The sequence below is a fragment of the Podarcis cretensis genome (genome assembly GCF_951804945.1).
Source record: "Podarcis cretensis genome assembly, chromosome: 12".
Classification (NCBI taxonomy): Eukaryota; Metazoa; Chordata; class Lepidosauria; order Squamata; family Lacertidae; genus Podarcis; species Podarcis cretensis.
The window spans coordinates 24,390,572-24,416,572 of NC_137181.1; the positions used below are offsets into that span (position 1 = coordinate 24,390,572).

General features: G+C 40.3%; 1 protein-coding gene across 2 annotated transcripts in view; it reads right to left on the reverse strand.

The window, feature by feature from the left end:
* MALRD1 (MAM and LDL receptor class A domain containing 1) overlaps positions 1-26,001 on the reverse strand; it is a 234,181-nt gene that overhangs the window by 148,875 nt on the left and 59,305 nt on the right. For both annotated transcript variants that reach the window (XM_079948258.1, XM_079948259.1), the window contains 6 exons: positions 19,516-19,603; positions 18,901-19,077; positions 17,388-17,562; positions 5,391-5,547; positions 3,110-3,220; positions 1,882-2,095 (listed from right to left, as the gene is read on the reverse strand). In XM_079948258.1, coding sequence (XP_079804384.1) covers positions 1,882-2,095; positions 3,110-3,220; positions 5,391-5,547; positions 17,388-17,562; positions 18,901-19,077; positions 19,516-19,603 — 922 coding nt within the window. The remainder of the gene's footprint in view (positions 1-1,881; positions 2,096-3,109; positions 3,221-5,390; positions 5,548-17,387; positions 17,563-18,900; positions 19,078-19,515; positions 19,604-26,001) is intronic.

A 26,001-nucleotide genomic window follows, 5' to 3' on the forward strand; every position in this document is an offset into this window, starting at 1 on the left:
AAGGTCTCACTGGGGGACCAGGGTACAGATTCCAACCAGGCAGGTACTGAACCCATGCTTCGGTTTGTTGTGGTCAGTCCTCCCCTCAGGCCCCTGGAGTCCCCTCTATATTATGTTGATCCTGACCAATGCCATTTCCACCCTCATACAATGTTCTTCTGCCTAACAAAGGAAAGCCATAATTTCCCTGAGGAAAAGGCGATAAAACCCCACCCAAGTGCCAATCAGGTTGAGAGAGAAAAAAAAAATCATTTCCTGCTGTGTCAACCAACGACCCAAAATTGCTCAGTGAATGCGAGGGTGGGCATGCGGAAAACTCTCAAACAAAGCCTTGCCCAGTATTTTGCTGCAATCTATGGGCCGCCGGGCAAAGGTGTCCTGTGGTTACTGGGAACAGAATGGGGCTTGGTGGACAGTGTGCATCTTCTGTATCCCCTTTTGGTCTGGAGAGAACACATGATTTTTGTGAGATTTGCCCTATCATCTGTGACCACTGTTGCTTAATCATTCTTTCATATGCTTTAACACTGAAAGCGGATGAATGTCCTAGGGGTATTAGCTATTTTTTTTTTTGAAATTTTATCTTTTAAAAGTTGTTTTAAAAATACATGAATCAAAGCCCTTTGCTCATTTAAATCTTGGCCACTGGAGTGAACATGTAGCAATGTACAATTTAATTTCCGTTTTAACTAGCTGGAAGCAGCTTATGGTCAAGTTTAAGATGCAATAAATAGTTTATTAGCTTGCTTCTGCTCAGAATAAATTTCTATGAATATATAACCTCATTTTCACTTTTTTATATTTTAAAATATGGTTCAAGACTTAGATTGCAGCAGCATCAACACGACATCAACTCGCTGAAAGAAAGTTACTGGCAAAAATACGACAGCAAGTTTGGAATTTGTCTGTCTCTGTGGACCGCAAGGTTAGTAGCAGCAAGAAAGTCAAAGGGCATATGTTGGAGATTGTGGTAGGAAGACCTGGGTACACAGGAAGAGACATCCACACACCCTCACTTGCACATGACACTGTTAACATACACCCACTCTTTCTCCACCCAGAAAAGCAACAGGGAAGCATTTGCTGATGCTGAAGCAACATAGCAGCACTAGATGACAGAGTAACAGCAGCAGTGCTGGGGCAACAACATCTAGTTCCACATAGTTATCTGAGGACGCTGTTTGATGCTGCCAAAACTCACCCCTCTCAGTGTCCGTGTAACAAATGAGAATCAGATGTGTTTTCATTGCACTGGAACCCATTTCTCTAGAAAAGTATGTGTAGGGCTGGTTCCACATTTTATTTTGCAACTGTAGTAAAACCAAAATGCTATTGTAATAGCCCGGTTCCCCCCTGTGCCTTCTCGCAAGCTGAGCAGCATCATACCAGTACACTAAATAACAAGTCATTTTTTCTTATTTTACATTAATTAAGATAACAATCACACCATTGCCTGAAGCACATTATTTAATTTGGCTAATACAACTTCCAGGTGCCTTGGACACTATCACTAATATTAACTGGAATCACATGCACCCACATGTTCATACAAACAGCTAAGAGGTGCCAACCTCCTGGGTGCCTAAATCCCAAGGTTTAGGCAGCTGCCTCCTGCCAAAACATTTACTTGGGTGACGCAGGAGTCCTTGGGATTTTGGCACCCAGGAGGTTGGCAAACTCTTCGGTGGGGACATCTGTTTGTATGAACATGTGGGTGTATGTGAGGCAGACTCCAGTATAACAAGCATTTCAAAATCATTAATTTTGCTTTTCATTTACATTTCGGAACCACTAATGAACTGGCAGTAGTCCTACTATATAAATAATTCACTAGAGACTTGATAACTTCTGCTCATTAAAGCAAGGAACAGCCGTACTCACTGCAAATGCTTTGATTCTCATCTGAGTTATCTGCACAGTCATTCACAAAATCGCAAAGGTTATCCTTTGGGAGGCAGTATTTGTTGGCACAGGTAAATTCATCAGAAGTACAGTGTCTGTCTGGGATCAGTAAGGGGGAACACTCCTGAAATGAAATATCATCCACTGCCACATCTCCCACATAACTGATGCCCCTTTTCGCCCTGAAGATAACCTGTGAAGTGGAGAAAGTAGAAATATAAATAGCCACATTCTGATACAAGCATGCACCTCTAGTAAATAGACAATGTTCTGATCCATATGATAGTGGTGAGCATCAGTAGCATCAGTGGGGTGAAGCTTCTCTCCCGACACCAGTATTACTAATGCTTACCAGTATGGAGATATGGAGGGGAAGAGTGGTGGAGAGTTCAGGGCTGGACAGGTACAGTAGTGGGATTGCTGCTGCCAAGCCATTGGTCCTGCCAGGGCACCCACATGGCCCCGACTTGACCACTCCAAACCATCCAGGTAAGCAGCAGCAATGCTGGAGCAGGAGGGCAGCTTCATCTATTACAAGTGCCACTACTGGTAAGAATGCTACATGAGAAACATAAAGGAGATAGCTGGTAGGGAGTGAACAATTCCAAAGTTAACATTGTTCATATTTTACTGCCAGAAAAGGGAACAGGGAAGATTGGTACGATGCAGAATCACCATTACTTTGTAATACAAAACAAGCAAATATATATAGACAAACAGAAATACAATTGGGGCTAAAAAAAATTAAAGAGTCTTGAAAATCTGTTGCTAAATTATTCTATTTTCCAAAGACTGTGATTCTGCCAACTGTGGTAAGGTTTTGACATCATAAAGCAGGGATTGGGAATATGTGACCCTGAATATATTGTAGAACTACAATGTCCATCGTCCATGACCACTGGTCATGCTGCCTGGGGTTGATTGTATCCAACAACATCTGGAGGGTCACTGGTTCCTTATCTCGGCCATAAAGCAACAATAAAGCAGTCAGTTCAAGTAACAGATTCTCTAAGAAACATCCTGCCTCCAATTTCTGCTTCTATGTGCCATTAATGAATGAACTTCATTCTACAGCAGAGGCATCATTTTGATTTTGATTGCTTCATAATGCAATGATGTCTTAAGGCTGACATTACGAGCGCAGAACAACAGAAACATTAAATAGCTTGAAATAGTAAGGGAAGAAGGCAAACAAAATTGCACATACCTGAAAATAAGATTGAACACCTAAATGCACTTCAGCTCTGTTCCACTGAGGACCCTGGGGGCCACTCTGTGACCAAAGTTCAAAAGACATGTTTCCCTCTTTTCTGAGCACCTAAAAATCGAACAACATCTACAGTGAAATGAGCAACTTGTGTTTTGCAAATCGTAAGACAAACAGTATTTAACAGCTTCAGTTTAGCTCCATGTTTCATTTTTACATGTAGAAATAGTTATAATAACTATCCTACAAATCTCTGAACATGCAGTATGTTTATGGTGAATGGCTTTTTTTTCTTTAACAGAATCTGGGATAGCAGCCTCTTAACTCACACCAGCCTTTGATTTATTTACACATTCAAAGCATTAACCTGCTGTCACATGTAGTGCTAGCAGGGAATGGCTTCCTTCTAGTAAGATCTGCAGAATGTGTCTGAATAATACCAGAACCACATGATCAAAGCCAATGTTTCTGACCCAATCACTGAACTCCTGGTCAGAATTGGTCTTTCACATGTGTATCCAGTACAGTGGTGCCTCGCAAGATGAAATTAATTCGTTCCGCGAGTTTTTTCGTCTTGCGATTTTTTCATCTTGCGAAGCACGGACTTTGGAAAAGCTTCAAAAATCACCAAAGTCTTCAAAAACCTCAAAAAAGGCTACCACACCGCGTGCTATGAGTTGCTCCTCGAAGTGAATGCACGGTTTTAAGAAAAAGGAAACAAACTTGCAAGACAAAGGAAACAAACTTGCAAGATGTTTCCGTCTTGCGAAGCAAGCCCATAGGGAAATCCGTCTTGCGAAGCAACTCAAAAAACGAAAAACTCTTGCGCTTTGGGAGTTTTTCGTCTTACAAGGCATTCGTCTTGCGAGGTACCACTGTATTCACAACAGCAAGAAATTTGGCGATGGGTCCTTTTCTGCAACTGAGCACTCCTCCTGTGGGGGCATGACATGGGGCACTAGAGAACATCCCCATGCTTGCCCTTGCACAATGTTATTAGCGGGGCAAGGAAGGGCAAGGAGGGAATAATGCCTGAAAAAGGCTGGAGATTAACACATAAGGGAGAGGATAAGAGCCCCAGAATAACAACTTTTAAATTTTGATTGTGTAAACAAGGCTTGATCATTTCCACTTCAACTGGTTTGAATAGCAAGTGGTGACACTTGCCTTTGGTATGCCAAAGAAATAAGAAAAGCAATCCTAATACCAAGAACAGTTAAAATTGCTATTACCCCATGATTGTATTCAGTTTCAAAACTCATTTTAGTTTCGCAGTACATTAAACATCCAGTTGTTTGCATAAAAAAACTTTTGCAATCAAGTTCCAGAGCTCTTGTTTAGTTTGAACTTCCGAAGGTGCATGAGGTGTCCTCCTCACTTCCTGCCTCAGTAAATATTCATTGAATTGTGACGGGTTGCTCCCAGGAGTCAACTGCCCTAAACATGCTTCACTGAAGCTAAAGTGTCTTAACTGAGTCAAACTGACAACATCAGGAGATGGAAGTATGGTGATGTATGTCAAATTGTGATTCTAGACAGCAATGACAGAACTGTACATCATCAGCTCCCCAAAACGCTTTTCCTCTCCAGGATTTATCACCAGGTATAATGATCTGCAGTTTTAGCTCCAGGACTATCTAGAGAGGCTTTTCATTTTAATAGAAGAAAAATCATCTCCCAGTTGCACATAACATGGCAAAATGAAATAGCCATTCCCTTTAAATGGAACAGTTTTTATTGACAGAGAAGTCTCACATATCAACATTATTTCTTTTATTTAATTAGAACATTTGTACCCCACTCTTCAGCCAAAAAAGGCTCCCAGAGCAGCTTATGTATGATCAATTGAAACAGTCCCTCTTGCAGGCTTACAATCCTCCCCCCCCCCCCCACCATCAGTGACACAACAGGGGAAAGGGACAGGGAAGCAAAAGGGGGGGGGGGGACAAACTCAGTTCTTAAACAATGACTAGCTGCCATAGAGACAGTTCAGGGGGTGATAACAGAATAAATGATAAAAGAAGGGAGCTGAAGCCCAAGATAGGAAGAAAAGGGGGTAAGGAAACACCTAGCTACTTTAAATGAATTCAGCTCTCCAGAGCCTGAGGAGCTGCACCCGAGGGTACTAAAGGAGCTTGTGGATGTAATCTCAGAGCTATGTATGCTATCTTGAGCTCCCTGAAGGGAAGGTGGGATATAAATGTAATCATCATAATCATCATGCAGGTTGTGAATATTCTTCTTCTTTCTTTTTTTAGTCTATAAACTGTCATTTTAGTACCTTCAGTGAACCCACTGTTGCCCCATTCATGTAATTCCAAAACACCAGCTTGCACTTCGGTCCAGTCTGAGAAATTACTGGAGTGGTAATGTCAGCAGTATGTCCAAATTCTCCATTGGAACTGTCTGCATAGAGATACCAGCCTTCCTTAGTTGCCCTGTAAAGAGAGAAATTCACAAATCAAATGAATTCCATATTTTTCACTCCATAAGATGGTTATTTTTAATCAGGCTTTTGAGTCCTATAAATTTTGCCTGAAGTGTGGTTCTGTGCTGTTGTTGCTTATTTATATAACTTTACTGTTTTTAGTGTATGCCACTCTAATCTCCTTAGGCAGGAAGAGTGGGATCCAACGATTAAAATAAACAAACACAGTGGTCCAAATGTATAGGCAGGCACGGCCAAACTTGGCCCTCCAGGTGTTTTGGGACTACAACTCCCATCATCCCTAGCTAACGGGACCAGTGGTCAGGGGTGGTGGGAACTGTAGTCCCAAAACATCTGGAGGGCCAAGTTTGGCCATGCCTAGATAGGGTATGGGTGTGCCCAGAGTTCAGCATTTCAAACTTTCAGCTAAGTTTGCTAGGGATACCAAAAGGGATGCCAACAAAAGAGTGATGATGATGGTGGTGGTGGTGATAATATTTACTATTAGCAGTTGGACAGGGATCACCATACCCCCCCCCCCACAAAAAAAGCCCCTTGATGTTACATCTTGATGTAACATTGTTCCGGGGGAATTGTGGGATAGTAATTCTAGCAGGTAGCTATTGACCACCATAAGGGGCTCTGGTGTTACACTGGAAGAGTGGGAAATGCTTTTAAAGAATCTGCTGCTCAGTTACCAATGGTAAGCATGCACAAACCCACACTCAACACAGCTCAAAAAATTCCTTCTGAAAAATAATTAAATGTCCCCCTCATTTTTTTGCCACTTATAACGTGGGTACCAATTTTGGGTGAAATTTCACAAAGTAATAATCTAAAATGAAATGAAGGCAACTCTTAAGTCAGCCTTAATGGTAAAGGGATCCCCCAACAATTATTTCCATTGGTCTGCTTATTGGTCAGCTTATCAGTACACCAAGAATCTTTTTATCCAATCTAGTGAGCATATTTCTCTAGTTTATGTGGCTATGTGCATAATACATGCATGTGCATGAATGTATTGCACACGGTCCTGTCCAAATGCTATGGTCATCATAGACTTTTCTCTCAGTTCCGTCTTCCTAAACAGGTGGTAACCAGAGAAATGACCTTCTCAATTATAGCTTCCAATTTGGAATGCCCTTCCCATTTGGTTTAGTGCCAAATTTGATTTATGGGGCTGAGGGGGAATGATGCCAGGCAGAAACAGTTTCATTTGACAAAACTTCTAGTATAACCCCTGATTTTAATCTGCTAATATCTTACTGGTTTCCCCCCTGTTTATATTGTGTTTTTATGTGCTGCACTGTTACTTTGTTGCTGTGTTAATACAAGGCTATTTACCTATTGTCAGTGTTAACCTGCTATTATTGCTACCCTAAGAAATTCATTTAACTGAAGAATGGCATATATGTGTGTTAAATAAATAAATAGATCTGTATGTAAATATTTCCAAGTACCAATCAATAATGTTTAACTTCAAATATATTTGCAGGTTATGAGGGTACAAAATTTAGGTTTGCATGCTCACCAGTAGAGGAAAAAAAGATACATTTTACCCATCTGTGTCTTCTGTTGTTGCCTTTATTTTATTTTTAAATGATGCTTGCTGCTGTTTTGCCCTTGGGAAAATTCCTCCTGAATTGCTAAGTGGGCGTTAAGCACATTCTCTCTTTTCTCATGACAGTAATGCTTACGAGAGAAGACGCAGAGATACAATACTGTGAGATTTCTTTACCCTGTCTCCTGAGTTCTCTCATAGAGTTTTTTAATGCGCTTCAATGATCCTATGAAAGAATGCTATAAACTGTACAATTTTGACCTTGCTTTGTTGCAACCATTTGATTCACTGTTTATCCCCATAATTCTTTCCTTACTTGGGCAAAGAAGGGAGCTCAACATTCTGAACATCTAAAGTTTTCAAAGTCTATATTATAAGTATATTTGCTTTCTCATGCAATTCAGTATTTTTCAACCAGACTATTAAAAAACAGTTTTAAAAAAGGTAAAAGCCATTTCGGAAGGTTATAATTTCTATGAAAGTTCAGCTCTCAGCACAGTTTACCAATTCTGTTCAGTACTTCCATGTGCAGCAGTTGAGAAGTAAGTAAATGCAGATGTAGATTCCTATTACAGTTCAAATATTCAGAAAAACCAATATAATCCGTCAAGTGTGAATTGTTTTTAAAAGGCAAGTTATTCTGTTACAGGCTATACATATAAAACCCAACTCTGAAGCATACTTTGCGGCAATGGTTTCATTGAAGTGCCTGGAGGATTTTCCACATTACCAGTTTATTGCACAATAAACACGCTTTCCCTTCTCATTTGCTGAGCACAGTCACCACGTGGCTTCTCTCAAAATTATTAGGAAAGCAGATTTCATTGTGCACCATAGCCACATCATTTCTGGGCTTGGAGAAAAAATGGAATTCTCTCTCCAGATAGCACATGAATGTTGTTGAAATGCAGTTGTACACCTTTAAGAACATCATTGGCAAGGGCAAGGAGGAGTGATTTCACATGTGCAAGCTGTTGTTGTTTAGTTGTTTAGTCGTGTCCGACTCTTTGTAACCCCATGGACCAAAGCACGCCAGGCACTCCTGTCTTCCACTGCCTCCCGCAGTTTGGTCAGACTCATGTTTGTGGCTCCGAGAACACTGTCCAACCATCTCGTTCTCTGTCATCCCCTTCTCATTGTGCCCTCAATGTTTCCCAACATCAGGGTCTTTTCCAGGGAGTCTTCTCTTCTCATGAGGTGGCCAAAGTATTGGAGCCTCAGCTTCATGATCTGTCCTTCCAGTGACCACTCAGGGCTGATTTCCTTCAGAATGGATGCGTTTGATCTTCTTGCAGTCCATGGGACTCTCAAGTCTCCTCCAGCACCATAATTCAAAAGCATCAATTCTTCGGCGATCAGCCTTCTTTATGGTCCAGCTCTCACTTCCATACATCACTACTGGGAAAACCATGGCTTTAACTATACGGACCTTTGTTGGCAAGGTGATGTCTCTGCTTTTTAAGATGCTGTCTAGGTTTGGCATCGCCTTTCTCCCAAGGAGCAGGCGTCTTTTAATTTCGTGACTGCTGTCACCATCTGCAGTGATCATGGAGCCCAAGAAAGTAAAATCTCTCACTGCCTCCATTTCTTCCCCTTCTATTTGCCAGAAGGTGATGGGCCCAGTGGCCATGATCTTCGTTTTTTTGATGTTGAGTTTCAGACCATATTTTGCGCTCTCCTCTTTCACCCTCATTAAAAGGTTCTTTAATTCCTCTTCACTTTCTGCCATCAAGGTAGTATCATCTGCATATCTGAGGTTGTTGATATTTCTTCCAGCGATCTTAATTCCGGCTTGGGATTCATCCAGCCCAGTCTTTCGCATGATGAATTCTGCATATAAGTTAAATAAGCAGGGAGACAATATACAGCCTTGCCGTACTCCTTTCCCAATTTTGAACCAATCAGTTGTTCCATATCCAGTTCTAACTGTAGCTTCTTGTCCCACATAGAGATTTCTCAGGAGACAGATGAGGTGATCAGGCACTCCCATTTCTTTAAGAACTTGCCATAGTTTGCTGTGGTCGACACAGTCAAAGGCTTTTGCATAGTCAATGAAGCAGAAGTAGATGTCTTTCTGGAACTCTCTAGCTTTCTCCATAATCCAGCACATGTTTGCAATTTGGTCTCTGGTTCCTCTGCCCCTTCGAAATCCAGCTTGCACTTCTGGGAGTTCTCGGTCCACATACTGCTTAAGCCTGCCTTGTAGAATTTTAAGCATAACCTTGCTAGCGTGTGAAATGAGTGCAATTGTGCAGTAGTTAGAGCATTCTTTGGCACTGCCCTTCTTGGGGATTGGGATGTAGACTGATCTTCTCCAAAGTCAACTACAAAAGAAGAAAAGGGTCCTGTGCAATTACAAAAGTATCTGGGTTGTTATCCAAATGTCAACTTGTATCTGGTCCTATGTGAAGGCCAGGGCTAGCATGGGTGTCTAAGCTGAAACCTTGTCTTGTTTTTTTGATGATTAAATATAGCCACTGGGGCATGCAACAAAATTCCAGTGTGCCATGCTACTTTTAAAGTCAGACATGCTGTTTTCCCATTCCATTCTTCTGCTTCTCCTCCCAAGCTTCCCATTTTTTAATCTCCCAGGTTCAGAGTTTCTAGCATCCTGTTTTCCACGGTGGTCACTAGCCAGCCAGTGAACTTATTCTAATAGCAGAAGAGTAATTTTATTTATTAAAATTGTATATCGCCCTTCATCCATAGATCTCAGGGCGGTGCGCAACATAAAAATACAATATAAAAACCACAAACTACATAGCAAAAATAAGAACAAAAACAAACCAAGAATCACCCATTCCCACAACACATTTAAAAGGGTATGGGATGTTAATCAGCCCAAGGCCTGGTTGAAGAATACATTGTTCTTTTACTTGTTTTTACCTTCAGCTAATTTGAGAGCACAGACTTGGTTTGGTATGTGCTGGATTTGTTTTCCCTGTATCTTACATACAGTGTTTTTTTGGCAACCTTGTGTTCTGATTCAGAAGCCTCTGGGTACAATGCAATAGCTGCTTCATGCTATTTACTACAGTGTGGGATACCTTCTAGCTCTCTATATAGCCTGGGAATGGGATATTTAAACAATCACCTTGTCTTATTTGAACCAACCCAAGAACTGATATCCACATACCGTATATTTATAAATGCATGCATGTATTTATACTGCATTTATGTCTTTGTTTTAAATGTGTTGTAAGTTGCTTGGAAACTTTTGGGTGGCAATCAACTAACAAGTCTATTAAATAAATAAACAACAAGCATAATATTGGACATCCTACACCATGTCCCAGTGCTGTAAGAAGTGTGGTCGCTGGCACAGTGATTTCCTGCCGTGCTGCTGAGGGTGTACAATGCTTGACCATAGACCCATGAGCATTCTAAGAAGCTGTTCAGGTTTCTATCCACATCTGTGAATTTTTGGTGTTACCATATTATTTTTGCTGTTCTTTGCAATCTTATGCTTTCGGGAATGTTTTAAGATTGTCCCTGTTTTGTTCCCTCCCCCCGCCCCCCTGCTGCAAGCCATTTTGAGGAGCCTTCTATAGAAAAGTGATTTTGTTTCTAAGAATTGTAAACCAAACAAAATAGCCATAACCCTGCACTCAAGGAGTGGCTGCAATTGCACATCATGCTAAACCATCAGCAATAGAATATTGATAAAGAGCAATGTGCTAGTCTAGTGCATACGCCTGCATCATTTTGCTTCTCTCTTCGTCAAGCTGGTTAACCATGGCATGCAAGCCAGCGCATTGTTTTCCAAACAAACCTTTATGCTAAGCAAAGGTTTGATCTTGCCAGAATTATTGTGGTTTGTTTGGAAGAAGCCATAAGTGTGGGTGTGCACACCATGTTAAGCCAAGACTTGCACTTCGTCACTCCCAGCTTGGAAAAGTGAGAGGCGCAGTGGAAGCAATTCAGTGCTGTGCACAGAAGTTTTGTAAACGGATGTGGAAATGAGGTGACCTGAATTTATGAAACAGAAAATCCAGATTTGACTGATTCATCCATCCCTATCCAGCACACTACTCATTCCTGGTGATGATAATCCATATTTTATAACTTACTGCATGGGTAGGCAAACTAAGGCCCGGGGGCCGGATCCAGCCCAATCACCTTCTAAATTGGGCCCACAAACAGTCTGGGAATCAGTGTGTTTTTACATGAGTAGAATGTATCCTTTTGTTTAAAATGCATCTCTGGGTTATTTGTGGGGCCTGCCTGGTGTTTTTACATGAGTAGAATGTGTGCTTTTATTTAAAACACATTTCTGGGTTATTTGTGGGGCATAGGAATTCATTCATTATTATTTTTTCAAAATATAGTCCAGCCCCCCCCCAAGGTCTTAGGGACAGTGGACCGGCCCCCTGCTGAAAAAGTTTGCTGACCCCTGGCTTACTGTGACATGCACCCTTGGCCAGTGAGACCTGCCCAAAGGCACTATTGAACTTCATGGTTGGGAAGAGATTTGAATGCTCTTTCCCACAATGCAGCTGCTGTTGAAGAGTTGAGCTTTAAGTACATGACTTGACTGAAAGACAGAAATGAGTAGGGAAGCAGAAATGGAGCCATTCACTTTCACCACTTTTGTGCATTATGCAACAACAGGCTTTTTTTTTTTTTGCAGAAGATAACACTGATTGAAAGAATGCTAAGTAGGCAATGTAAATTTATGTCATACGTTCCATTACATGTTGAATAGAATATAGTCTGATGTGACTATATTTAATGGAGCTTGAAGTATACATACCATTATATAGCACAGAGATGCATACACACCCATGAAGAGAGACATCACTAACTATTGAAAAATGATTATGTGGGGGGTAAAGAACACTACATAAGAGCCATTTTCACTGCACAGATTCGAGTACTACATTATAAAGAATACTCTCCAGCACTGTTGATGATCTCTGTTTCTTAAAGTGTCATTTGAATGCACTTCCATTAATTTCACACTATCTCAATGAGATATCTATCTAAAAATATATACTGTCAGCACATTCCGCCCCAAAGCAGCCAACATAAACACATTGCAGTGAAAACTATTTATCCTTTCATTCCACCCACTCACCCATACTGAAAAGCTAAATTGCAAACACAAATGCACTCTCAATGGTATATAATGTTGCTCTTAAATTTTAAGTATGCCTGGATTCATAATTTTCAGTCTACGATTTAAAGAGTTTATACAGATTTTCTTTTTCTAGACCCTTATTGTTGTGTTCCACAAATCAGCCTTATTTCTTTGGGAACTTCCATCATGAAGACGTCGTCAAACAGCCTGCAAGTTATTGTACATTTGGCATGAGACTGGCAAAAGACATGAGCCTTCTTCCAACCCTGTCCCTCCCCAAAAGGCATTCAGCGAGGTAAGCACCAGTAGCAGATTTATAGGTGTGCACAGAATGTGTAAAATTAGGGCCCCTGTGGTTGAGGGGCACCAAATAACTGAGAGAATCTGTTTGAGATATGACTGCAATTAACTGCCTAATTCCAGTATTTCTAGTTTGTTGTGTTGTTTTCGCTTATTTCTCCTGCTCCTCAATTAAAATCATTAGAGGATGATCCAATAGGATCATCGTTGAACAGTGGTGCCAGACTTTGACTTCTTACTTTTTTTGTATTAAAAAACACACCAAGTCTCTAAACTTTCTAGAAAGAAAGTTATGAAGCATAATGTGCAGATATCTAGCTAAGCAATTTGTGTTAAATGAACCAGCCTGGCTGCTCCTACCTTTCCGTGTTTTTAGCCAATGAGTGAAGTCAGAACTGGATTTATGCCACAAGGGGCCCTAAACTATGAGCTTTTTATTTTTTTATGAAGTCTCTAGCCCTTCTAGAAATAAAGTTGTGCAGGCAACCTTCTAAGCAAGGAGAGTCCACTGACACAAACAGAGGGACAGGTATTGATGCCTCTGGCTCTGCAACACAGAGTACTTGCTGAAGTTCAGTTCCAACTGGCTATGACGTTAACTCCTCCCCTTCTTTCTGAAGCAAAGACGTTGCCTGGGCAGCTGATGTGGGACAAAAATGGGAGAGCATAGGAAAGACTGGATGAGATAGATGAGGGGGGAGAGACTCTGGGTTGGCCAGCAGGTACAGTAATGGCTTATCTCACCTGTCCAGCCCTAGGAGCCTTCATAAGAGAGTTGTTTCCAGAGGAAGAACTGTGAGGGAAGAGAGACTCTGTTTGCCATCAGAGGGTGGTTGGTTTCACCTGTGCAACCCTACTTTCTGCCCAAAGAACTTCCAGAACGGCATTGCTGCCACAGGCATTATGTGTATATGCACTTTAGTGAGCTGAATAGAGTGAGATATTATGAGTTATGGGTGTGTGGAGCGGGTGTGTATGATCTTAACAGCAATTAGTTTATTTTTTGGTTGCTATTTTGTTAATATTGTTTTATGGATTATAAATGCTGTTAATCACATAATATGCTTTTTGCCTTAATTGCAGTGTTTAGCTTATTTTTTTAGTTGTTGCTTTGTTTACAATGTTTTTTAGATTGTAATTCTTACACTGGTGACTTGTTAATTATTTCATATGATTTATGCTGTACTTGTGATGTTTTATTGTGTTCTATAATGTTCTTGTTATGTATTGTTTGTAAGCTGCTTTGGGACTGATTTGAATGAAAGGCAGCATAGAAATATAACAAATCAAATCCAAAGGAAAGATGCTACTACCCCGTTGGGTTTTTGGAGGATGTTGGGGTTGGGGAAGTTCTGAGACCATTCCATCTCCTTTGCTTTGGCTGCTTATGGAAGGACTTTTTGAAAAAGGGCAGGGTGGGGGGAGAGGCTTTTTGAAAAGCATGCAGAAAGGATGTGCTGGGGCCTATTTGCCTCTTCTTTGTGTTGCTGCCTGAAGAGGGTTTCACTCACCCTCAGTAAACCCCCCTCCCACATGCAGCTTCATCCACAGAGTTAGTGCAGGTTAATGGTTCTTCTCTTTCAGTTCCCTGTCTCAACTGAGAGAGGGGTGTTGATTCAGTGCCCTCATTGCTTGAAAGTCACATCAACTACTGTGTCGGTCTCCACTAGTCCAAACAGAAGACTATGAAAATAGGAAGGCAAACTTTCCAATATCCCTCACCATAAGAAACCCCTTGTTTCTGGCTTAGTGCAGAATCAACTCCACAGAAATCAGAGCCCTTAGAGAATCAGATAATTACCATTTAATCCACAGTAACATAATTAACTGCAAAATGAATTTCTTGTCAGAAGAAAATTAGTCAGGTTAATCTATGAATGCAATCATACACTATATGCAGTATAGGTAAAAGGTACCCAGACTTTTCAGTAGGTGAGCAAAGAGGAATTTAGTTCATTCTGAGAAATCCTTAGTGTTTTGCAGTTAATGGCCAAAAAGTGATATGGAGTGCTGTGGAAGACATGCACACATAACCAGAGATGTGCTTTGCATTGAACTTCCATTCCCCAAAGGGCAAGCCACTGTTAAGTATCAATGCAACGTATCTCTTTGGTAGTGGTAGGGCTGCCATATATTCTTTTATTGTCTTTTTTGAGTTTTTCACTTTGAAATATAGCAAACCTAGGTAGTGGAAACTATTTTGCAGTTACACATACCAAAAAAACAACAACCCAGGACAAAGCTCCAGCTGTGAGACTGTTTCTACTTTTTGAGTGTGGGTCACATCTGAATAGATGTTATTTGTTTTAGACGAATTTAAACTGGTTGTTGTTGTTGGTGTGTATTGGTATAAATTTTTAAGTTCTTCTTGCTACCCCTAAGATCTTTTGTGACTACAGTGACCTAGAAATGTGAGTAAATATAAATAAATAACTTAATAGAAGTGTACTTTTTACCAACAAAGGATATTGGGACAAGCCTGATGGCAGCCAAACTAAACATATTGTAGGCACATAAATAAGCCAAGACTGGATGGTAATCAATGTGATTCCTGTTTCTTTCACAATGCCTTTGATTTTACTTATTTTAACTCACTTCTCTTCCTTTGATAATTCAAAAAGCTCTCAGGTTTCCCACTACCTGATTAAAAACAGCATGGTTAATAATTCACAAACCAAAGGGAACCAGAGATGAATTCCATATTTAACACAACAATTGCTGAATACTAGCTAAAAAAATTATCTACTGTTCTTTTTTGTTGTTGTTATTTTGTTGTGCTTTAAGTTTGGCTGCTTCTGACAAAGAGCTGAAATTAATTCACAATTCTTCTGTGGCTCATCCAAAACAGAGCACATCTCATTAAAATTCCATCATAAATCCTCTGAGCTTGAAAGGAAAAGGAAACAATGGGATAAAATCTCACTCTCAAGTAATAAAGATGGAAGCAGACATTCCAGCACAGCATCTAATCACAGTTGGCATGATTTATTTACAGTTTTGCAACTCTTCTGTGGTTTGGCACAATATGAAATTGAGGTTTCACTTGGCAAATGCTTTAACAGTTCCAGTTTTTCCCACTTGGTCAGGGTATAAGATTATATGACTGCTTGCTGCTTTTGACTGTCATGTCAAATCAGATCCAGACCCAACAGAGAGCAGCTATTACCCCAATGACATTCAGCCAATAACTTAACAGAGTCTATCTGAGAAAACAGTGGGAGTCACTAGGGAAACAGCACCATAGGATGCCTGTTCCAAGATAAGCCATATAAGAATTCTTAGAATCATTTCCACTAGCAGTTATGCACTTGATACAGCCTTATGTGAATAGGCCATCCACACAAATATATCCTAAATGATCCAATGAGCCACAGTTTGGCTTACAGACAATTGCAGGACCTCATATTTATATACAAGCAAACACAGCTAGCATGCAACAAAACGCGCACATTAAATCTTTTTATTGTTCAGCATATCATGCGCAAATCCAAATAATCTTTTTACGAGGAAATGATGGTCTGCATAATGAACCCACCAGAAATCAATTGCCACTCCCCCCCCCCCCTTGAGTCCAAGGCAATTCCACTGTTTGTTATGTGAAGACCTGGGAGGGTGTGTGAGACATTGCCTGCCGTAGGTGCTGTACGAAGTCTGGGCTCAAAGTGTTTATCCTCAAATTGTGTCAGATTCAAGTCAGTAGGTGTGGTAATGGAATCAAGTGCACCATCCTGCTGGTGAAATGGGGCCCCGCCCCCCACATGGCTCCTTACACCCTCCATTATTAGCTCAGGAGTTTTTGGAGCACCACTAGAACACCATGCTGGGGGAGGAAAATGGAGACTGTTCCATTGGCCAAGCTTGCACTGATGAAATAATTGGAAAAGCATGATGCTGAATTCCTCCCATTGCCTGTTCTCAAACCTTCCTTAGTTGTAAAACCTAAGCATGCATCCCTTCTTGCACATGAATCCCCACCACCATAGTAAACCTGAGTTAAGCAATACAGTGGTACCTCGGGTTACAGACTCTGCTAACCCAGGAATTGTACCTCGGGTTAAGAAATTTGCTTCAGAATGAGAACAGAAATTGTGTGGCGGCGGCGGGAGGCCCCATTAGCTAAAGTGGTGCTTCATGTTAGGAACAGTTTCAGGTTAAGAACAGACCTCCAGAACGAATTAAGTTCTTAACCCAAGATGCCACTGTACATATAACTGATATTGAACCCAGGGCCTCAAAGTGAGTGTTCTTGGATTATGACTGCCAGATATAATCACAAACTCAGGTAGAACAGGTGGGGAACTCACAAATTAGATTGGGAGGAATTTGTGCCTGAGAGCAGAGGACAGGGCACAGTGCGGACAATCCTTCAGCTCAATCCCAAAAGCTTGATTAGGGCTACAGATCCATAGTAGAGCATTTGCTCTGCATGCAAATGGTCCCAAATTCAATCCCTGGCATATCTAGGTAGGGCTGGAGAAGCCTTCTGTCTGAACTCTGGAGAGCCACTGCTATTCAATGTGCACCAACAGTCTGACTCAAAACACAATGTTCCATTGTTACAATGCACATATGTACCAGACTTTGGAGGCTCTAGATATAATTTATATAATCTAAACACAAACACACACACACACTAGCAGTCTAAGAAATCCAGTGTAAAGATAGCGGAAGAGCTGTAACTAAGTGGTAGAAGACATACTTTGTATGCAGAAGGTCCAGGTTCAATCTCCAGCATTTCTGGGTATGTTAAGTAAATTGTGTTTTCTGTTTCCAATTGTTCAGAACTTTGTTAAGCAGACCAAAGCAGCAGCAGCAGCACACTCACTGTTAAAATCTATCACAGCTGGCTAAATCCACACAGCTCGAAAGAAATACATATAATTCTGAGTAGTTTGACCATTGCACTCACGTAGTATGATCAGTCAACGGTCTATGGCCCTCTCCACCTGGGTGGATTTCGGCTCCTTTTCCAAGGCCCCACTGGAATATATTAACAGTATGGGTTGAAGCTGTTTTTACCACTTGAGCAGCAGGCCGATACCATTCACAGAAGTGTCCACTGTCAAAGTCACAAGCATCTGAGGCTATTGAAACAAGAAAGAAAAGAACATTGGAATTATATTGAACAATATAGACATGAAGTGTCATTTCATTTCCATGGACAGTTTGGCTAGTTTCTTTACAAGGCACTAGTAGTTGCTGTGTGAACACTCTCACTGGTACTCTGTGTCAGAGCAATGGAAACTTTGTTATTGCAAGCAATAAGAGCCTGCCCAAAATGTTCTTCCCCCATGATGGTTTTTAGCCTTTTTATGATATACTGTATTGAAAGTTGTGTTCTAAACTGAAGGGTGGGGCATTAAAATTTCCAATACCAACCAACCAACAAAATGGTTCTGGCTGGCTACTGCTCTAAATATGATCAGCACAATTGTTAAAGCATGATTTTGTATTTGTGTCTCTTACAAGAGAGCAGATTTAACATACTATTTTCCTGACTGTTTCTTTTATAGCTCTGCTTAAAAGCAACCCCTCCCCTCATTTCAAAAAGTTAGCTTTTGTAGTATTAAACAAAATATTGTTATCCTTCTGAACAGTAGTCATAAGTGAAGGGGTTTTGTTCTTATAATAATTGTTCCTAAATTTAGGCTGTCAATTGTACTGGTGACATGACAGCCTGTTATGTTCCTAGGTATGACAAGTGATGTGAAGGCTTTTGCCTTTTATAAATATAGAATTCATTTATTCAATAAAACCACAAAGCTATTTTGAAGTCTGTGGCATCCCTGTCAAGTTTTGAAAGCCACTGTCTCCAGAATATTTATTTAACAAGAATGAAACAGAATATATATATTAAATTCATTAACTGTTATGGAACCATTAAGACCTACCATGTGTTATGCAGAGCAAATTTTTTAGGTTGAGCTTTTTGGTTATGGGCTATTAAATTGGCTCTATCAAGTACTATGAAATCAACAATGATTATACAGTACTCTTGTAGGCTTATTTTGCATAAGAAACCAAGCTAGATAACTTAATGGCACATATTTTCAACTCATTGCTTCAAATTTCCATAGCCTTTTGCATGCAGATGAGTGCAAAGGTGCTCTGCAGTCATTGGTCAGTTTAGTAAACCAAACAATTATATGTAACTTTAAAAATGAGAAATGGGCAGAACAATGCATGCTGGAGGCATTTCTTCTAAATTACTGCCATTTCAAATCCCAGCATCAAACGAAAGAGCACACAACAGTTTCTTTGAGTGAAAAACCTAAACTGAATTACTTTGAGAATGGGGAAGATACAAAAAAAAAATTGAGATATGCACATAGAATAGCAGTCTAATATGAACATGGAATAGCACCATGAAAGAATCAGGTCAACTTAATGCAGCAGTATTCATTAATAGTTCTTATGCTCACCACAAGATGACTCATCAGAACTGTCAGAACAATCAGGACGGAAATCACACTTCTGGGTGATATTGATGCATTGGCCAGTGGCTCTGCAGATGAATTCTTTTTCTGTACAGTTGTTCATAGGAAGTGTCACGGGAATGGATGTCCCTGATGGAGTTGTTGAATCAACTGGCAAATTCCCTTAAGAAGCAAATGGTTACAGTTATCTCTTATGAGTTTCGCAACTGAGCGGGTGACATTCAAATAGCTGGGCAGGTATAGGTGTTTGCTCTTTGCAAGATCTAATGCACTTAAGTTATAGGAGGATAGGTGTTGTTGTTTTTTGTTGAACAGTAAGTGATACTCCTTGACTCTAAGAGCCATTCAACAGTGGAACCAATTACCTGGAAGGGCGGTGGGCTCTCCCTCATATAGAGCTCTGGAATTCTTGCCCTGAGCAGGGGATTGGACTAGGTGGTCAATAAAGCTCTCTCTAACTCAACGATTCTATGATTTCTTCTAAAATGGCTATTCATTTTCCTGCATTCTGCATTTCTGGGATTGGGAACTTCATTTGCATGCGAACTATAAGTCACTATTTGGCCACACTAAAAGTTTTAAGTCTAGATTCCTCCTTACCATTGTAAAGTGTGCAGTTCATAAAAGATAGGTCATCAATTCCAATGTCTCCAGTGAAGCCATCCCCCACAGTACCTTCCACCAAGATCTAAGAAAAAGCAATAATTAAAAAGCCATCTGTCACCACCACTGAGAGGATTTCCACTTCTAATTACATGTTTAATAGCCATTTATACCCTCCCCTCAAAAGAGTACGATTTTGACTTTTTATGAAGCGCTTATAGCCTTTCTTGAGGATAAACTGTATTTATGAGAGAAACTAATCATGATTAACTCTCCCTGGTGCTCCTTTTAATCACAAGGAACACTTAAAGCATTAGTGTGGTTGGCTACACAGCCATGTGTAAGCCCATTAAAATATCACTGTAATATAGAATTATGGCAAGATTCTATAGTTAGAGCCTCATCATTGTTAGCACATTCAGTAGTAATCATTACATAATTAATCATCGTTAATGATTTCAGTCATCATGTGTCTGAAGCATAATATTAGGGGAATACCATTAAAATGAACCAAAATGAAGATGCTATTATATTATTCGACGAACAGTAAAGAAATAGCATTTCAAGAAATGGTATTAGAGAACAGACTTTCTATATGGAGGTTCCCTTTATATGGCACCCCAGCCATATGTGAGGCCTTATCCTGGAAGCACATGTATATGACTCAACTACCTGGGCAGGAACAAATCACAAGAACTTCACATCATGCTGAAAATATGAAGGAGCTCCCAAACGACTGAAGAAGCTCTAAGAGATATCTGACTATAATCAATATCCATGGTATTATGGTTTTTATCTTATGCTAAATAAAGTGGTGCAACCTAAATTTAAACTCCAGTTCAAATACAATGTGTTGGACTCAACATAACACTAAGTTGCTGGTTTGGTCAGCACAAGATTTCTACTTGTGCAATGTAACATTCTCTTCATCTCCTTACCCCATGCACCCCATAAATCTGTTCTGGGGTTTCCCCTACCCCTATGGAGAATATTTGAGGACAGTGTGGGGCATGTGGGGGGAGAAGACATAAAGCCCCGTTGCACTGGCAGTAATCCTTCTGCCAGTGCTTTTATTTAGTTAAATACCCCCAGTTATATTTCATTATGTCCAGAGTTTAAAGGACTTGCCTTGACAGAGAGACACCCAGGTAGCTCCCCAATTAAGCTGCCCCTGAAGTCTGGAGAAGCTTTGAAAGTGGCATGCCATATAAGATGTCAGGCACTGGGAAGGAATACAAACAAAGACAGAGGGACACTTTTTTCTTGTGAGATCTTTTAGATATTGTCCACAGTATTTTAGATTGGAGAGCTCATATTCTGTCTTAGTCTTAGTCTTGGACACTGTTAGGGCATTCCTTATCAGCACAAAAGATGGAGAGCCTGATTATCTGCTCTGATTCCGAAATCTATTATTGGAAACAGTAAAATGAAGGATTTCTGCCAAGGGCCCTTCAACCTGGAGAGAACTAACCAGGGTAGAATAGTGAGAACATGGTCAAATAAGGAACATGAGGACACATTCCCAACATATGTGCCTGTGTGCTCCTTTCTTGCTTTACATAAGAACAGGAGGGGGAGCTACCAGTTTCTTCCTTCCTACACACCCTAACAAGTTTCATTATCAAGGCCTAACTGGATGAGATGACATTAAAATCAGGACTGGATCCCCCATCTCTTTAAATTTTATAAATTTCCTGTTTTGGAAAAGGACAGATTAGCCTTTCCCAGTCTGGGTAGTACCATCCATGTAGATAGCATAATTTCCAACATCAGCTATGCAGTACAGGCAGTAGATCAAAACTGCACATTCAGATGTCATGTGGTTTGGGGAAATGATTGAACGCCTATAAAACCCTTGCATGCACATGCCCTACAATAATGCTCTCGTCAATCATAAAAAGCAGACACATGAATCCCACAGTATGGATAAACAGAAAGATACATCTTAGTTTCAATATTAGATTTCCATGCGCCATAAGCTACAGGTGATAATTTAGACAATACATCCATATTTTTCAAAACTAAAGAGTGACAGGAAAAAAATAAGCTGGAAAAGTGCAACTTAAATTGTAATGCAACTGATATTTTCAAAAACAAATGTTCCTCATCAGACATTTACATAAGATGATGTTCTTTTCAGTTCTGTATCATTGGCATTTAGGTGAGGGAATGAAGGCTGGGGATGTGGTAAACATATTCAGGTCAAATGTGGGAATGTATTTTTAGACATTATGTATTGCTACATCCTTTCTCCTACAGCTAATTAGTTCTTGTAAATACTTTCACTTTCGGAAAACTAGCAATGAATAACAAATAGGAAGGATTCTTGCAAGATACAAAAAAGATGAGTGTCTGTTTTTACATGCCAGGAGTTTCCCTTTGATAGGCAGACAAACTCCAGTTAGCTACAATTCAGTGCAGATAAAGTAAATTTGCCAATAGAAGTGTGGATGTGGGAGAATAATAACGTGAAAGGAATTCATCCTAAGAGACTGTCAAAGGAAGAAAAATACCAAGACTGCATTACAATAAACATATAGTCAAAATTATTTGTGTACAATGCCACATTATTTCCAAAATTAGTCTGAATATTCAATTTGGGGTTTTCCTTTATTTAATATGTTACGGATAAATAATAGCCTTGCTTTGGGTAATGGGATATTGATTATAAAGTATAACACATCCTTTCAGGCTGGTCTTGGAGGCAGAGTACACATGGTGTGTACACAATCCATATCTATCCTGTGTCTGTCCCAGCTGTGTTTTAAGTTCAGTACTGTGTACACAGATCTGTGTCACTTATTAAATAGAGGAGGATACAGTAGCATGAATTGTTGGAGCTAGGTCTTCATTCAGGAAAGGGTACACTTGGCAAAGCAAATAGAGGTGGCAAAAGACACTTGACTACCACTGTCACCTGCACATTTGTAACTGAGGCAAAATCAAGAGTACCTACCCCCAAACAAAAAAAACTTTTAGAACAGGTTGAAGACTTCTTCCAGACCCATCAGTACCACCAACCAATAGTAACTGTTTTGTCTGGATGTTATTTTTAAAATTATGGGACACGGGTGGCGCTGTGGGTAAAACCTCAGTGCCTAGGACTTGCTGATCGTAAGGTCGGTGGGTGAGCTCCCGTCGTTCGGTCCCATCTCCTGCCCACCTAGCAGTTCGAAAGCACCCTTAAGTGCAAGTAGATAAATAGGTACCGCTTTATAGCAGGAAGGTAAACGGCGTTTCTGTGTGCGGCACTGCTGCTGGCTCGCCAGTTGCAGCTTCGTCACGCTGGCCACGTGACCCGGAAGTGTCTTCGGACGGCGCCGGCTCCCAGCCTCTTGAGCGAGATGAGCGCGCAACCCTAGAGTTGGTCACGACTGGCCCGTACAGGCAGGGGTACCTTTACCTTTACCTTTTATTTTTAAAATTAGAACTACTTACTGTACATTCTGGACCTGCCATCATCTGACACAGTTGCCATCTTCTCCTGCCCATCTTCCACCCTTATACTCAACTGCATTCACAGACTTCAAACTAATTGTCATTAATTGAGAACATTAACTGAGAAAATCCTGATAGTACAGTTTCTGCTGTTTCCAAACTGGGAGCTCTTAGGTCCAAACAAGAAGTTACTTTAAGTGCATAGCAAATTACTATGTGTTTTTCTTTTCCATATTTACTTACCGGTGCTGAGTTGGCCGATTTTAACTGGGACTGCAGGACGAGGCAATGGGATGATTAACCTTTTCCTTCCCAGCTGTGACCCCAATCACACCCACACCCACCCCTGAGGCTTAGGGAGGGGCAAAGACCCACCACACCTGTAATCAAGTACGTAAAAATATAGCACAACACAACTGACCCTTAGCTATATCCAAGATAATTCTTACAAGTTGGCCTAAGCAATCCTGATTTCTGCTCTTCATGATACATAGCAAAGAGGTTTTTCACAAAACTCCAAAGAAAAATTAAATGTTCTGCCATAGTTACCACTGTAAAGGTGCAAATAGGGTCAGTTTCTTATCTACTTTTCTTTTTTTGTAGTGAAGAAAGATTTGTAAGAATTCAGTTCCAAAATTCAAGCTATTTTAAAAAGCATCTGCCAGCTATGTATGTGCAAACCTCAGATTCCATTATATATACTGTACCATCCTCCAGGGAACTCATTTACCATGAAGCTAATTTCACATCTCATTTATTATCTGAATGAGGATAAATAGTTCCCAGTTTCTTTTAACTCTAAGAACTTTGCAGATCCAGCTTGAATGAAACTTACAAGGCTCATATGCAGTTGGTCAAATATTACATAAGAAATAATTCTCTGTAAATGAGAATTATACATTATATTTAACTTTGTTGTTGTTTAGTCGTGTCCGACTCTTCGTGACCCCATGGACCAGAGCACGCCAGGCACTTCTGTCTGCCTCGCGCAGTTTGGTCAGACTCATGTTTGTAGCTTTCAGAACACTGTCTAACCATCTCATCCTCTGTCGTCCCCTTCTTCTTGTGCCCTCAATCTTTCCCAGCATCAGGGTCTTTTCCAGGGAGTCTTCTCTTCTCATGAGGTGGCCAAAGTATTGGAGCCTCAGCTTCACAATCTGTCCTTCCAGTGAGCACTCAGGGCTGATTTCCTTAAGAATGGATACGTTTGATCTTCTTGCAGTCCATGGGACTCTCAAGAGTCTCCTCCAGCACCATAATTCAAAAGCATCAATTCTTCGGCGATCAGCCTTCTTTATGGTCCAGCTCTCACTTCCATACATCACTACTGGGAAAACCATGGCTTTTACTATACGGACCTTTGTTGGCAAGGTGATGTCTCTGCTTTTTAATATATTTAACTTATCGTATATTAAAGAGAAATACTGATTATTTTTAGAACAAATTTAGAACTTTCTGTTATCTAAAACTGCCGCAGTAAGGTCAAAGCTGATGCTATGGAAATTCATAGGTTAATATGTCTCTTGGCAGATATGAAGGCAATTCCTTCCAACAGTAGTATGACCCATTCTTCTCAATTCCTCCATAAGTTCTGTGGTTATTCAGAATGTATAGTTATTTAATCCCATTCTTCCCAATTCCTCCATAAGTTCTGTGGTTATTCAGAATGTATAGTTATTTAATCTACCTTCTGAGATTTTGAGAAGTTAACTTTGTGTTTTATAGCTGCTGGATTTTTCTTTTACTTTTTTTACTGCTCGTTTTATTCTGCAGTTTTATGGTATTTTAATATATATATGTTTACATTTCTTATTGTTTTAATTTGGGTGTATGTGTGACATCTTCTATTTCTATTCTATTTTCAAAAGCAGAGTAGATTGTTTGGGCACAGAATACTGGAAACATGAAATAATGCACAAGTGTGGGTCTTGATGTTGCAAGATAGACTAATAGGCAGCACATGCTAACAGCTTCCATCTTGTCAGCCTGAAGCCTAAAAGGAAGGGGGATGTTGGATGGTTAATTAATTCAGACCCCAATTTCTCCCAGATCCTGGAGTTGTAAGCCACTTTAAAGGACCACGGAGGGAAAGCCCATGTCCCTTTGCCTCTAGAGTGGCTACTGATTCATCACTTTAAAAAAAGGCAATGCATCACACACTCACACACAAAAAGGAAAAAGGAAAAAAGAAGACATAGTTTGTCATATCTGCATATGCTAATTTATTTGTAGAGAAGCAAATCTAGAAATAATGAGTATAATTTACATAGAAATATAATCCGTTTTACCAGCGTTTGGAAGAGACTAGGTGAACTTTGTTCCTGCATAGTGTGCTGTCCAGGTACCAACGGTTGATGGACCACTTCAAGGCCCCTGCTGTCCCTTCCTATCTTTAAATAGGACTTGGGTCACACAGTCTTTCAAATAGAGGTCTGCCCTCTGTAAAGTAGGACACATCACTCCCCTAAGCTCCTCTGTCTGCAAATGGGTTGCAATCTCTCTTCCCCTCTTTGTTGCAATTTAGTTGTTGTGCATATGAAGCACAGACCAAGCTGATCTGGTGGTAGAAAGATGCCATGCAAGTCATCCCACTCCTGTTCCTGTCCTACCCTTGCTCCACCTCTGTCTATTTCTCTATTTCTCTATGCTGTCACCATGATGCATCCTGTTGTGACTGAATGCATTATATGCTCTAGGCAATTCAGTCTTTTCCAGATCTATGTGTTTACAGCAAAATGTAAACCAAGTTTTCTTGGATACCTTTTTCCTACAGAACTGTGTAAGAGGAAAGACAAAGTAAAATATCTTTGTCTATAACACACTCATTTTCCTCCCCAAAGTTTAACGAATCAGCTATATATGATTAATCATATAAGGCATCCTATAGCTAAAACTATTTTGAGAAACAAATGCTAAACTGCTTATAAATCATTAAACTGAACTAAGTAGCCAAGGCACAGAAAACTTTTCAAACAAAGATAGGCCTTCATTCCTTTAAACAACACAGAAGAAACCATGAGATGAAAAATGAGATAAGATATAAGC